The sequence below is a fragment of the Rattus rattus genome, chromosome 3 (genome assembly GCF_011064425.1).
Source record: "Rattus rattus isolate New Zealand chromosome 3, Rrattus_CSIRO_v1, whole genome shotgun sequence".
In the NCBI taxonomy this organism is placed as follows: Eukaryota; Metazoa; Chordata; class Mammalia; order Rodentia; family Muridae; genus Rattus; species Rattus rattus.
The window spans coordinates 190,248,633-190,261,197 of NC_046156.1; the positions used below are offsets into that span (position 1 = coordinate 190,248,633).

The window sequence follows — 12,565 nt, forward strand, 5'->3', positions numbered from 1 at the left end:
CCTGAGACCTGAGCTGGAATCCCACACCCAGAGCGGAAGGAGAGAACAGTCTTCTCTCCCAAAGCTGCCTTCTGACAACCGTGAGTATACTGTGGCCCAAGCATGCCCAGGCACATACACACAATAAATAAATGAGCCAATATTAAATAAAAAGCTAGCCCATATAGTTCAGTTTATGAGAGTAAACAATTTCAAGATCCACTCATGAAAACACCCTCCAAGCTAACGAACAAGAAAGGCTCTACTAAGCTTACAAAAGGAATTTCTAAAAGCTGGGTTAAGGAGATGATTCCATGGGTAAAGTGTTTGCTGTACAAGTGTGTGGACCTGAGTTCAGATCCCCAGCACCCATGTAAAATGCCAGCTCCTGTAACCTTAGTGCTGAGGAAGAGACGGGCAGATCCCCAGGACGGCCAGGGTCATGCTGGCCGTGCCAATAGGGCTGAATCAGTGAACTCAGGGTCCATCAAGAGAACCTGCCTCAAAATACAAGGTGGACAGTGACAAAGGAGACAGATGACGTTGACCTCTGGCTCCCATACAGGTACATGTGCACAGAAACGAACGAAACACACACACACACACACACACACACACACACACACACACACACACACACAAAGGTAAATAAAAATACCAGCATTGGAGAGGCAAAAGGCAAAGGCAGGTGGATCTTTTATGAGTTCCAAGACAACCTGGTTTACACAGTGAGTCCAGGTCAGCCAAAGCTACATACGTGTGTAAGGCTATTTTAAAGGAGAACGCAAAAAAAAACAAAAACAAAAAACCCAACAACACACAAGTACCCTTCATAATATCAAACACAAGAAACTTCTAAGCAAATATAACAAAATATATGCACACTCCCTGTGCCGAAAACTACAAGTGAAAAAAGAAATCACAGAACCGAGAAAAAGGAACCCAAACTTAATTCCAGTTGATGGGGACTTAAATATCACTCTCTTAAAGCGACATTTTCCAATTTATTTCTCTTGAGCTGTAAAAATGCCTCTGATGCTGGGTGTTTTATTCACACTTTATGGAGCGAGTTGGAGCTACCAAGCTCATATGTAAATTAAACGATAGGAGAAGGCTAAGAATTATCCATGCCTCTGGGGAAATGAAAATTAATGTTCATGCAAAACCCATATGTGAATGTTTGTGTCAGCTCTATTCACAAGCATCAAAAGCTGGAAGCAACCCAAATGCCCTTCAGTGGGTAAACATACAAACTGTGGTGCATCCCTGACGTGGAATATTAGTCATCAATAAAGAGCAATAATCAATTCTATTGATAGCTCATTGAATCTTAAAGGCATCAGTATGCTGAACCGAAGGAGACAAAGTTACAGATGGTATGACTCTCTGGATGATATTCTCAAAAAGATAAAACTGTAATTGACATAATAATCAGTTACCAGGGTTACAAACTGAGAAACGACCGAGGGTCGGCATGTGGGAGGTACCGAAGGCAGTAACGGTATCCTGTATCCTGATTGTGACCAAGTTAGATAAATCCCGGACAGGTCAAAAATGTGAAATGTATGCCAGTTTTCTAGCATTCGAATTTGAAAAGAAAGTCTGTGCTGTGTGTGAGTGCTGTGTAACACACACACACACACACACACACACACACACACACCCCTGAGTATGCCATCATACATCCTGTGCACACATATGTGGTACACACATATGTGGAGGCCAGAGGTGGTACACACATATGTGGAGGCCAGAGGTGGATGGCGGGGGTTCCCCTCTATACTCTGCCTTACTCCCTTGAGACATCCTCTCTGGGTTGGAAACTTGCCTACTGGCTAGGCTGGCTGAGCCCCCCACCCCAGCTGCTGCCCACAAAGCTAGGGCGTAGGGTACATACAGTCATTCCTGGCTTTGTACCTGAGTGCTGGGGATTCAAACTCAGAACTTCCTGATTGCTGAGCAAGTGCTCAAACCCAGTTAGCCAGTCTCAGTCCTTGAAAACAATTAAGAATAAACTCAACTTATTAGTAATAAAGTGGACAGTAAAGAAGAATTGGATATCTGCATAAACCAATTAGCTAAACTGAAGGGAGTGGACATCCCAAGTGCTGGTGCGATGTGAAACAGCTGAACCCTTTAGCATTGCTGGCGGGGATGCAAAATGGATCACTGAGTTATTCCTTCTCTTTTCTTTTCTTTCTTTCTTTTTCTAGGGGTTTGTATTTGTTGTGGTTGTTGTTTTGGTTTGGTTTTTTTCCTTTGAGACTGCAGTCCTACCTATCCTGGAACTTGCTCTGTAGACTAGGCTGGCTCCAAATTCAGAGATGCCCTTGCCTCTACCTCTGAGTGCTGGGACTAAAGGCGCATGGGCCACCAGGGCCGCTCTGTTCTCATCAAGTGAAATGTATGCCTACAGGCTGGTCCAGGCATTCTCCTGGTAAGCATTTTAAAGAGAGAAATGAAAGCATTATGTCTATAGGAGCCTTATCTACACGGATATTAATCATTTATTTGTGACAGTCTTAAAACTGGTAATAATCCAAAGATCTATGAACAGGAGAGCCGGTAAGAAAAACTATATACATTACATTACACACAATAGAACATTAACATCAAGGTTAAAATTCTGATACACATAAAGATGAATTTCAAAATAATTATCCTAAATAAAAGACCCAGAAAAAAATCTAAAGGGAAAATATATTTTCACTTTTAAACTTGTAGAAAATGCAGACCAATTCATAGTATCAGAAATCAGATCAGCGGTTGATTGGATACAGGAAGCAGAGGCAGCATAATTAAATGCTCAGGGGGCAAAAAACGTTCAAGATAGTAAGTTTTAGAAAAGGGCTAAGGGAAAATGTGGTACATCTAAATGGCTCAGGGGCAAAATCATCCTGGGAGGAGCTAACCCAATCAGAAAGATAGTAAGTTTTACGGATGAAAAGGCAGGAAACCACTGAAGGGGGGAGAACAGGAGAGAATGGCTCGGAGGTTAAGCCAACCAGAACTTCCAGGGACTAAGCCACTCCAAAGACTATACATGGAAGGACCCAGGTTCAATGAATATCCAAGCACCAGTGGAAGGGGAAGCCCTGGGGCTAAGACTGAACCCCTAGTGAAAGACAACTATCATTAATCCATAAGGAAGGGGGGAGGGATGTTCCGAAACATCTATGGCAAGTTAATAATAAAAAAAAAAAAAAAAAAAGGGCCAAGAGAGAAGGTTAAGAGAACTTGCTGCTCTTACAGAAGGCCCAGGTTCAATCCAAGCATCCATATGGTGGCTAAACAACTATCATTAATCCAGTTCCAACATCTATGGCACCAGAATTAGTGTGTATACTCATACATGCAGGCGATACACATACAGTTAATAAATCTTTTCTTAAAGCTAAGTAAAACAGTTTTATATTACAATTTAACATAGTTAATATTGTGAGAAATGAATGAAATACAGTGCCCCAATAGGGACAGACACTACTATTATCTCTTTCATGTAAGACCACAGAGACAAGGTGAGAATAACTGACTTGTGCTTTAGATGCTTGAGTCAGCACTTAAGCTCTGACCCAACTTCTCTGAGGCTTTGTACACAGAAGCAATAGAGAAAAATAAAAGACACTGTGTGGCCTGCTTGGAGTTGGGGTGGGGGGTGGTCTATGTGTAGCCCTGGCTGTCCTTGAACTCACTCTATAGACCAGGCTGACCTCGAACTCAGAGATCCATCCGCCTCTGCCTCCTGAGTGCTGGGATTAAAGGCGTGACCCAACACCGCCTGGTTGTAACAGAACACCTCTTAACTAAACCATTCCAGTTCTTGAAAACAGCTTTACATAGACGTTTCTGAAATCAACCTGGACAGGGTCTTGGGACTCAAGACTCCTTGCAAGGGATAGGGGAAACTGTTAATTAGAAAGGACCAGTGTATTCGGAAACTTCTAGGTTGACAAGGATGGCGGCGACAGATAGGGAGAGCACCCAGCCGCTGCGCCAACGGGAAAGGTAAACTCTGCGCACAACCGGCGTCTGAAGACCAAGGCTAGGCACTGACTCAAAGCCTTTCCCGCTGTCCCCAGACCCTCTGGCAGCTCTTGGAAGACTGGGTCCAGACTTCGTAGCCCAAGGTAACCGCCAAGCCCTCGGACTCGGGACAGGACACCCGAGGCCCGGTTCCAAAGTACGGCGGACGCCACCCGCCCGGGACGCGCAGCGACCGGTAGCCGCTCTTCGCTCTCACCTCTCCAGTTCTTGTACTGGGCGACGTAGTAGTATTTGTTCCCCAGATGGTCCGTGCCCACGTGCTCCCTTACCTCCCTGGACAAGGCACTCCAAACAGAGCGCACCACTCCCCGCCACCAGCTCATGCTTGCGCGCAGCTCAAGGTCCTAGGGCTCTCCCACGACGGGAGGACACGCCTACATGAAGCCCCGCCCACTGCTCGGCGGGGAGCCCCCCAGTAACGCCGCTCTCCTTTGGTCACGTCACATCGCTAATTGGCCAATGGGAGCCCGTGTTGTTGCATCCGTTCCAAGCTCTGTCATGGCGGCATCCCGGCCTCAAGCCGGTGTGTGGAACCGAGATGTTGAGCTTTTTGTCCGCTCGACAGTCGGGGTTGGAGGACCCTCTTCGCTTGCGTAGAGCGCAGTCTACACGGAGGTAAGGCACGCCATGTCTTTTCCTCTTACGGTGCCAACTGAGTCTGGAGCAGGGAGTTAGGGTGGCAGGACCGGTTGGGCTGATGATGAAGTCGGCAGGAGCCAGATGAGGAAGACACACGTGTGCGTGTGTACGGGAGGTATGAAGACGAAACCCAGGTCACAATAAGTGTGCTTGCCGGGTACGTGACGAATAAAGTTGAAAGTAACCAGGGAGTCAACTTAGATAACTGTCAGTCCAGGAGAAAGCTGACGGCATTCTCTCCAGTGTCAGTACTGTGAACATTCTCACGGCCAGCTAACCCCACTGCGTTCCACTGCTTATTTCTCTAGTGCACTTTCATTCTGTCGACCAATGCCTTTATTTTTGTGAAATTTCATGTGGGTTTATCACTAAGGGACAGACTTGCTTTGAATGTGTTTTTAAATTGAATAACAGGTGCACAGTAACCAACCATACAGATTTTGAAAGAAGGCATGTAAGTAAGTCACCAACCTCATGCTATTTATATAGTAGATGGAATATTTATATTTGTACATGGAATAGCAACTTTTTGGCTTTCAGTTTTATGGTATTTCTTAGTAACTAGAATTTGAACAATGTTGACATTTAGCATTTAGTTAAATTACAGTAGCAAATTAATATATACCAGGCTTCAGTGAAGATTCCTGATTTGTTAAAATACAGTACTGAGGTTATTTTTAAATTCTCATTAATTTTTGTAACTAAACAACTGGAAAGGTCTATTTTATTCAGAGAAGATGTCCGCTGTCCCTGTCATCCGTTAATGACAAATGAATAATAAACAGTACATTCAGCACTCACAGGCAACATTAATTAGCTCTGAGTAATGGGGAGGGGAAGTATATTCCCAAGGAAGGAAGGGGGGGAGGGAGGAAGGAAAAACAGTCGACCAACTTTGGGGCAACAGCAACCGTCAGCACATGGGATCATGGGGATCAATGGCCTGACCATGCTTAATTAAGTAGCAGAACTGTGTCATACCTTCCCTTTTGCAGCGCTCCTGGCAGTTTACCACTCTGTAGTAGACAGACACCTGTTCCCATTTGGGGCTTTTGTTTATAACCACTGTGAGAATCCATGTTCCAGTTCTTGTGTGGATATACGTGCTTGTTTGTCTCTCATAACAACTTAATAATGGTTTTCTTTCTAAGAAATCAACAGTTTTCCAAAAGCATATCACCATCACCATCATCATCATCTACTTATCACTTTACATCCTGCCCACTGGCCCTTGCTGGCTGCCCCCTCCCACAATCCCTCTCCCAACCCTCCTCCCCTTCTTCTCTGAATGGGTGAGGGGCCCCCTGGGTATCCCTCCACCCTGGCACATCAAGTCTCCTTGAGGCTAGGCGCTTCCTCTCCCACTGAAACCAGACATAGCAGCCCAGCTAGAAGAACATAGCTCACGGACAGGCAACAGCTTTCCGAAAGCATTTTTTAAAGCGGGTGTGTGTGTGTGTGTGTGTGTGTGTGTGTGTGTGTGTGAGAGAGAGAGAGAGAGAGAGAGAGAGAGAGAGAAAGAAAGAATGTGTGTGAGAGAGAGAATGCATATGTGTGTGAGAGAGAATGTGTGTGTGAGAGAGAGAAAGAGAGAGAATGTGTGTGAGAAAGAGAGAAATGTGTGTGAGAAAGAGAGAGAAGTGTGTGTGAGAGAGAAAATGTGTGTGTGAGAGAGAATGTATGTGTGTGTAAGAAAGAATGTGTGTGAGAGAGAATGTGTGTGTGTTTGTGTGTGTGAGTAAACATACTGTTTAGAGAGAGAGAGAGAGAGTGAGAGTGTGTGTGTGTGTGTGTATATGTGTGTACACGTGCATGTGCATGTCCAAAAATGGTATTGGTTCTCCTGAAGCTGGAGTTAGAAGCATGTGAGCTGCCTGATGTTGGTGCTATAACCTGAACTCTGGTCCTCGGAGAGAGTAGTGCTCACTCTTAACGCCTAAGCCATCTTCTCAGCCCCTCCAAAAGCATTTTGTTTCCAGTATGATTATGAGCCTACTAATTGCTTCGTGGCCTATTTGTTCCACTTGACTGCTTTCGTTTGCCTTATCTGGACATTACTTAGCTCTCTATTTTAAATATATCTGTCACAATTTTAACTGTCTCTTTTATATGTAATATGTATACAGTATATATGAAAACTATATATTATATGTGTGTATGTACTATATGCTACATTTTACTAGTGGTTGTATAACCTGTTTACTGAGAATCATTTTACTGCTTCATTTGGAATGTTAAAAACTTTATAGTAACGTTTACTTTCCTTCCTCTATGTTGTTGGCATATATAAGTGCATTTGCAAACAGCATATATATACCCCACCAGACAGCATTATAATTGTTTTTAATTATCAAACATTTTAAAAAAAAAGAGTGGTCTGTTCTGTTTACTCCAGATATTTACTTTCTCTTGCTCTCTTCTCTTGGAATATCCTAATTTCCCTTCTTATCTCATCTCCCTCTGTTTGAAGGTGACTTGCTAAGGGTTTGGTGGTTGTTCATTTGTTTGTCTTTTGAGTACATCCGATGGCTGCAGAGATGCAGGCCTACTTTCTTAGGCAATTTTATTGGGTTCTGTTATCTACCAGCCTTCCAACTGTTATTTACCAATCACCAATCCCTTCCAGCCCCACTCCCCGCTCCCAACACTAGGTAGAAGAGAGGAGGTGAGAGAACAAGAGGGTCAGACCTCCTTAGACTTCCTGCTGATGACTGGCCTCTGGTTCCTTGGAGCAGGTCCAGTTTCCTTCGTCAGGATGTCTCCACTCAACAGTCCAGCAATCCAGCAATAGCATATCCAGCACAGAGGCCACAGGCCCTCTCGGGGTCCTCGAATTTAGACCCTCTCAAGTCCCCAGAACTCCAAACATAAACTATTTGCAGCTGGCAAAAAACATACCCCTCCTAGAGCATGAGAGAATCATAGTGAGCCGCTGTGCACAGTCTGAAGTAGCCCCATATCCCACACCTGGGATTAAAACAAAAGTGTATTCATACAACATAACTGGATGTTTTTAAGAAATCAAAATTCTCACTAGAGGGAAACGCTGCCATCCAAATCATTTTCTTTCTCTGTAGACACATGGACGGTTTGCTCGGTTGCTGTAAAGCTGTCATTAGTTGTCAGCAGTCTGGCTGTGATGTATCTAGACATGAACTTCTCCAGGTTCACTCTCCTCAGCATCTGCTTCCTCTAGGTTTGTAGATTTATGTCAGATTGTCAGTCATCTTTTCTCCCAGTGCTTTGCCTGCCCTGTGTCCCTTCTCGCTCCTTCTGGACCGGTTACACTAATCTTAGATCTATCTCACTTATTCCTTTGGTCCTTAAAGCTCTGTAACCCCCTCTCCCCAGTCGTCCCCATTGTGTTGTTAGCTTGTGAAAGTCCAATTACCCTGTCTTTGTGTCCACTAGTAATTGCTTGGTCAGTTCCCATCTACTACTGAGTCTGTTAGGTTAAATGAGTGTGCACTGTTTTTAATGTCTACCCAAATCGTTTGCCTTGGCAGCCGTGAAGTGCTCCTCACATAACTCCAAAGCCATGCTAGCTCAGCTTTGGCTCCTCAGGATTTCCTTTTCCTATGGAAGCTGAAATTCCCGTAATTCTTCATATGCAGGATAATTCTGAATTACATCCTAAAGATTTTGAACTAGGCTCAGGATCCTTCTTTACAAAGAGTGTGGATGTTTTTGTTTCAGTAGTAATTTATCAGATCAGATTTGGGCTGCAGTTCTTACCTCTTTAGGCTATGGTTTCAAAACCTTTAGGTCTGCCTGAGGTGCGTGCCACCCACTGGTCAGGCAGTGTATAAGTGGCACTTAGTTGAGTCTTGAAAGTCTTTTGCGGGGTACACAGGATTAGATCTATGCCTGTTCCACTGGAGAGTGAGTCCTGGAGTTTGTAAACTGTTATTGTTGCTTTGTTTTTTGGAGATAGGGTTTTCTTTGTAACCCCGGTTGTTCTGGAATTCTCTCTGCTGAGCAGGTTGGCCTCAAAATCAGCTCCACCTGCCTCTGCCTCCCAAGTGCTGGGCTAAAGGTGTGTGCTACCAGTGTCCTGACCTTAGACAGTTGTGAGGAGTCCTTCCTGACTTCTATCTTTGCTGTGATTTTCCAACATGTGGAACCCATCTTGGTCCTCAGCCAGCAAATTTGGCCTCTGGTTACTACTATACCTCACATTTCCATGTTTGGGCCTGAAGCAGACTTCAGAAGACTAAAAATAGGTTTAAGAAACAGTCAAGGCACTAATGAGAAAAAGAAATTAATTCACTTCATTTAAACTGAAGCATTGACTATCGTTTTCATTTCTAGTCTTAAAGAAACATCGAAGAGAATCTTTAAATTGTGCAATTCAAACTTTTATCCACTAGGTGTCGTCAGTCGAGTTTATTGGAATTTAACTTTCCTTTTTAAGCACTTACAAACTTTCAATCAGCAGTTCTTAACCTGTGGGTCTCTACCCTTTCACAGGGGTTACATATATCCTACATGTCAGATATTTATGTTATGAATCATAACAAGCAAAATTTCAGTTTTGAAGCAGCAGTAAAAATAATTTTATGGTTGGAGTCCCTAGAACATGAGGGACTGTGTTAAAGGATCACAGCAGTAGGAAGGCTTAAATGAAACTTAAAGTAGCGTTTCCAGTGAAATCTTTGCATGTGGTTGTTAGCTTGTTTTGAGGTTTACGTTTACAAATCTGAACACCTTCAAATGAAGTAAGAAACTAAAGACTTGCAGTATTTGTGATAATCTGTGTTATCTTGGGGAAATAGGGAATTTGTTTGTATTAAACTTTTTTCTTATGATAAGTTTTCTCTTTTTAATTTGTGAAGGGTCCTGGGCCTGGAGTTAAACAAAGACAGGGATGTTGAAAGAGTCCACTGCAGCGGAGTCAACACTCTGGACATTGAACCTGTCGAAGGACGATAGTAAGTTACAGCGCCACTTCTCTCTCTAAGTGAGGTGCAGAAGAATCTTGCCTTTCCAGATCGATTAGTAGAAAGCTCTTAAAAATATTTTTTAAAATTGTAAATTGTAGTTTTTGTTGAAAAAGCATTTATTCATTTGAAAATAGGAACAGAAAATCAAATACACAAAATGTCATCAGATCAATATTCCAAATGTGGCATAAGTATATTCATGTTAAATCAATAAACCAGGAATTTATTTTGATACAGAAGGCTTTTAAGTGCTGGGATGCGTTTAGGTGCTCTTCTGAAATATAGCTGTTCCTCTCAAGGACTAATGGGCAGTGGAATATAAAAGGTAGAATTGGGTTTGGCCAACGAGGTTTGAAGCAGTTTCACTGAGTTTCTTACTCATCAGCTCTGTGACCTTGTGCAATTTACCTAACCTATCAAGCTTTCAACTTGTCTTAGCTGTTCTATTGGAATGATCATGCTTAACTTACTTGTCATAAGAACTTGAGAAAATCTTTATTGAAAACATGCTCGTTTGACCCCATTGCCTACACTAGCTGAATGTGTTCCCCTGCTCACAGCTTCCTGTCACATCACACGCATTGGCACACCACAATATTCACACGGAAGATTTTGGTGTGGAGGGTGGGTGCAGCTCTGTGGCAAAAGTATGATTTGCATGCACAAGATCTGGGTTCAGTCTAGAACAGAATGTGAGAACACAAGGCTATTAGAATGTGGGCTCAGTACCCTTCTCCGGAGCTGAGGGTGTTGTTCACTAATAGACCCTCACCTCACAGGAACAAGACTCTGGATTCAAGCCCCAGCACTAGAAGGAAATAAAAGGAGATCAAACCTTGTGTTGTCTATAATTAGATCATGCATTAAAATAACCTACAGGAAGTAGTTTCTCTTGTTGTGGTCTAGTTAGCAATTGCCCTGGTTTTTTGTTCCCTAGTAAACTGTTGTTTATATTAAAATAAGCCAGGTGGGTGTGGCAGACTTGCACTCTACTTTCCCCTTTTTCCATAATAATAGTCTACAAGAAAACACAGGCCAAAACAGGTCTCAATTTAGCACATGGCTGCATTTAAAAGATGGCACAATAATTCTTCTTTTCCCTAGCTTTCCAAGGCTTAACATAATATTTCCTGTTCAGACAGGTGAGGGGCACTCATTGATAAAACACATGCAAACCCAAGGAACAAGGGAGAGCCGGTTTATTTTGGTCATTGGTGCCAGTGGGGAAAGTACAGTAGCGTGTATGGGCTGGGCATTGGCATAGTGCTATGTACCCTGTGAGGGACAGTCAACAAGAACCGGTGGGTTACAGTTTATGTATGTGTGAAATATGTTTGGGAGTGTAGGATAAAGACGTTCTTATGCGCATCTGATTAAAGTCTGAGCCACTTAGCACAGTAGCTAATACTTGGTAAAAGCTACAACTGCGTATTTCATTTTTGCTAAAACATACTGTTTAGTAGCAAGAAGAAATAAAGGTGAACATATATGTCAAATTGAAAACCAAGTATTTTCTTTTCCTTAAGAAAAAACAGTGTCTGCATAAGTTGTTCGGAATTATGTTAGTTTTTTTCATCCACCATGAACACAAAGCAGAAGCACTAAAACCATAGTCAGAATCAGAGCACAAAGATCTGGTAGACTAGACTCAATTCCAAAATAGGTGTTATTTTAGGAAGACTGTCCATAAACTGAATTTTTACAGGTTCAGTTACATAGAATATATTTGCATGCCCCTGTGAAGATTTAAATGTTTATATCTTCTAAATTCTTTTAATTCATCTTTTGTAAGTTTTCTTTTCTATATAAAAATAGCACCCTACCTTTTTAATATGGTCATGATTAGCAGAATAGTAACCTCATAGTTAAATAATATTAGTGTCAGGGACCAAATACAAATTCATTTAATTTCAATGATTAAGTTTTCATCCAGTAAATAAACTCAAAAGAAAACTTTTGGCAATTATTTTAATAAAAAACATTTTACATTATTGTAAACACTAATTAAATTCAATTTAAAAAAACAACTCTAGAAGTAATCGTCTGTTTTACATTGGTAATACATTTGCAGTACTGGTAGAGAAACAGAAACCCAGCAGGTGTAAGCATGTAGTTCCATTGGTAAAGTGGTGACAAACACCTGTCATCTCAGCTCTCAGGAGATGACAGCAAGAGGCTGACCCCTGGCAGGTCACCAGGTCATGAAGTGTCTTCACAAATCCCTAATGTGAGTAGGGGACAAACCTTGATGACTGCAGATCTGGGTGCTGTCAGCATGTGCACGCAGAAGAAGGAGAGTGAGCAAAACATAGAGCCTCTGCTCTGACTGCTCCCCAAGAGCCAAGTGATCCAGCAGTGAGTCCGTAAGACACCAGCGGCAGGTGACTTCACAGCCTTTGTGAGCCTGGGGGAGCTCAGCCTGGCCTGCAGTGGCTCCTAGGAACTGATAGACCAGAGCCGTGTGAAGACGGGAGCCCCACACTGAGAAGTAGACTCCAGCTTAAGCAGTGTGGGGCACTACACACAAAGGGAAGCCATGAACAGAATCAGAAAGTCTCTTATTAAAAACTGTTAGGGTTTAGGTTTCTTATCAGAAGGAAAGAAAATACAACTTAGAAGGAATATTTTTCTGAAGATAAAAGTTTATTATTCTAAATCCAGACTCCATTCTGAAAGAATAGAGAAAACATGCAAAAGTAGGACATAAGATGTAAGAGATAAGAGACAGTGGCATCATGCCAGAGAGGTCATCCATAAACTGACGAAGTCTGTTTATCTACACACACGTCTGTGTGTGTGTGTGTGTGAGCTCATATTGTCATGCTGGTGTGGCACACCTTTTACCTGCTGACTGCCCAGCCTTCCCCTTAATAATTTTAGAAGATAGAATCTATGGAAGAATAATGTAAATTCAAATTTAAGAATCTCAGAAATGAGGTTATTAAACCCAAGAAAAAAAT

The 12,565-nt window shown here is 42.5% G+C and overlaps 2 protein-coding genes across 3 annotated transcripts in view; one reads left to right on the forward strand and one right to left on the reverse strand.

The window, feature by feature from the left end:
• The window catches only part of Ndufaf2 (NADH:ubiquinone oxidoreductase complex assembly factor 2), a 109,909-nt gene extending 105,509 nt beyond the window's left edge, over positions 1–4,400 (reverse strand). Inside the window, exon 1 of the mRNA XM_032898919.1 lies at positions 4,220–4,400. Coding sequence (XP_032754810.1) covers positions 4,220–4,346 — 127 coding nt within the window. The 5' untranslated portion in view covers positions 4,347–4,400. The remainder of the gene's footprint in view (positions 1–4,219) is intronic.
• Positions 4,401–4,508: 108 nt separating this feature from the next.
• Ercc8 (ERCC excision repair 8, CSA ubiquitin ligase complex subunit) overlaps positions 4,509–12,565 on the forward strand; it is a 39,109-nt gene continuing 31,052 nt past the window's right edge. The window contains exons 1-2 of one of the 2 annotated variants that reach the window (XM_032898920.1): positions 4,509–4,638; positions 9,498–9,593. In XM_032898920.1, coding sequence (XP_032754811.1) covers positions 4,562–4,638; positions 9,498–9,593 — 173 coding nt within the window. In that variant the 5' untranslated portion in view covers positions 4,509–4,561. The remainder of the gene's footprint in view (positions 4,639–9,497; positions 9,594–12,565) is intronic. The other variant, XM_032898921.1, reaches the window with a different exon arrangement.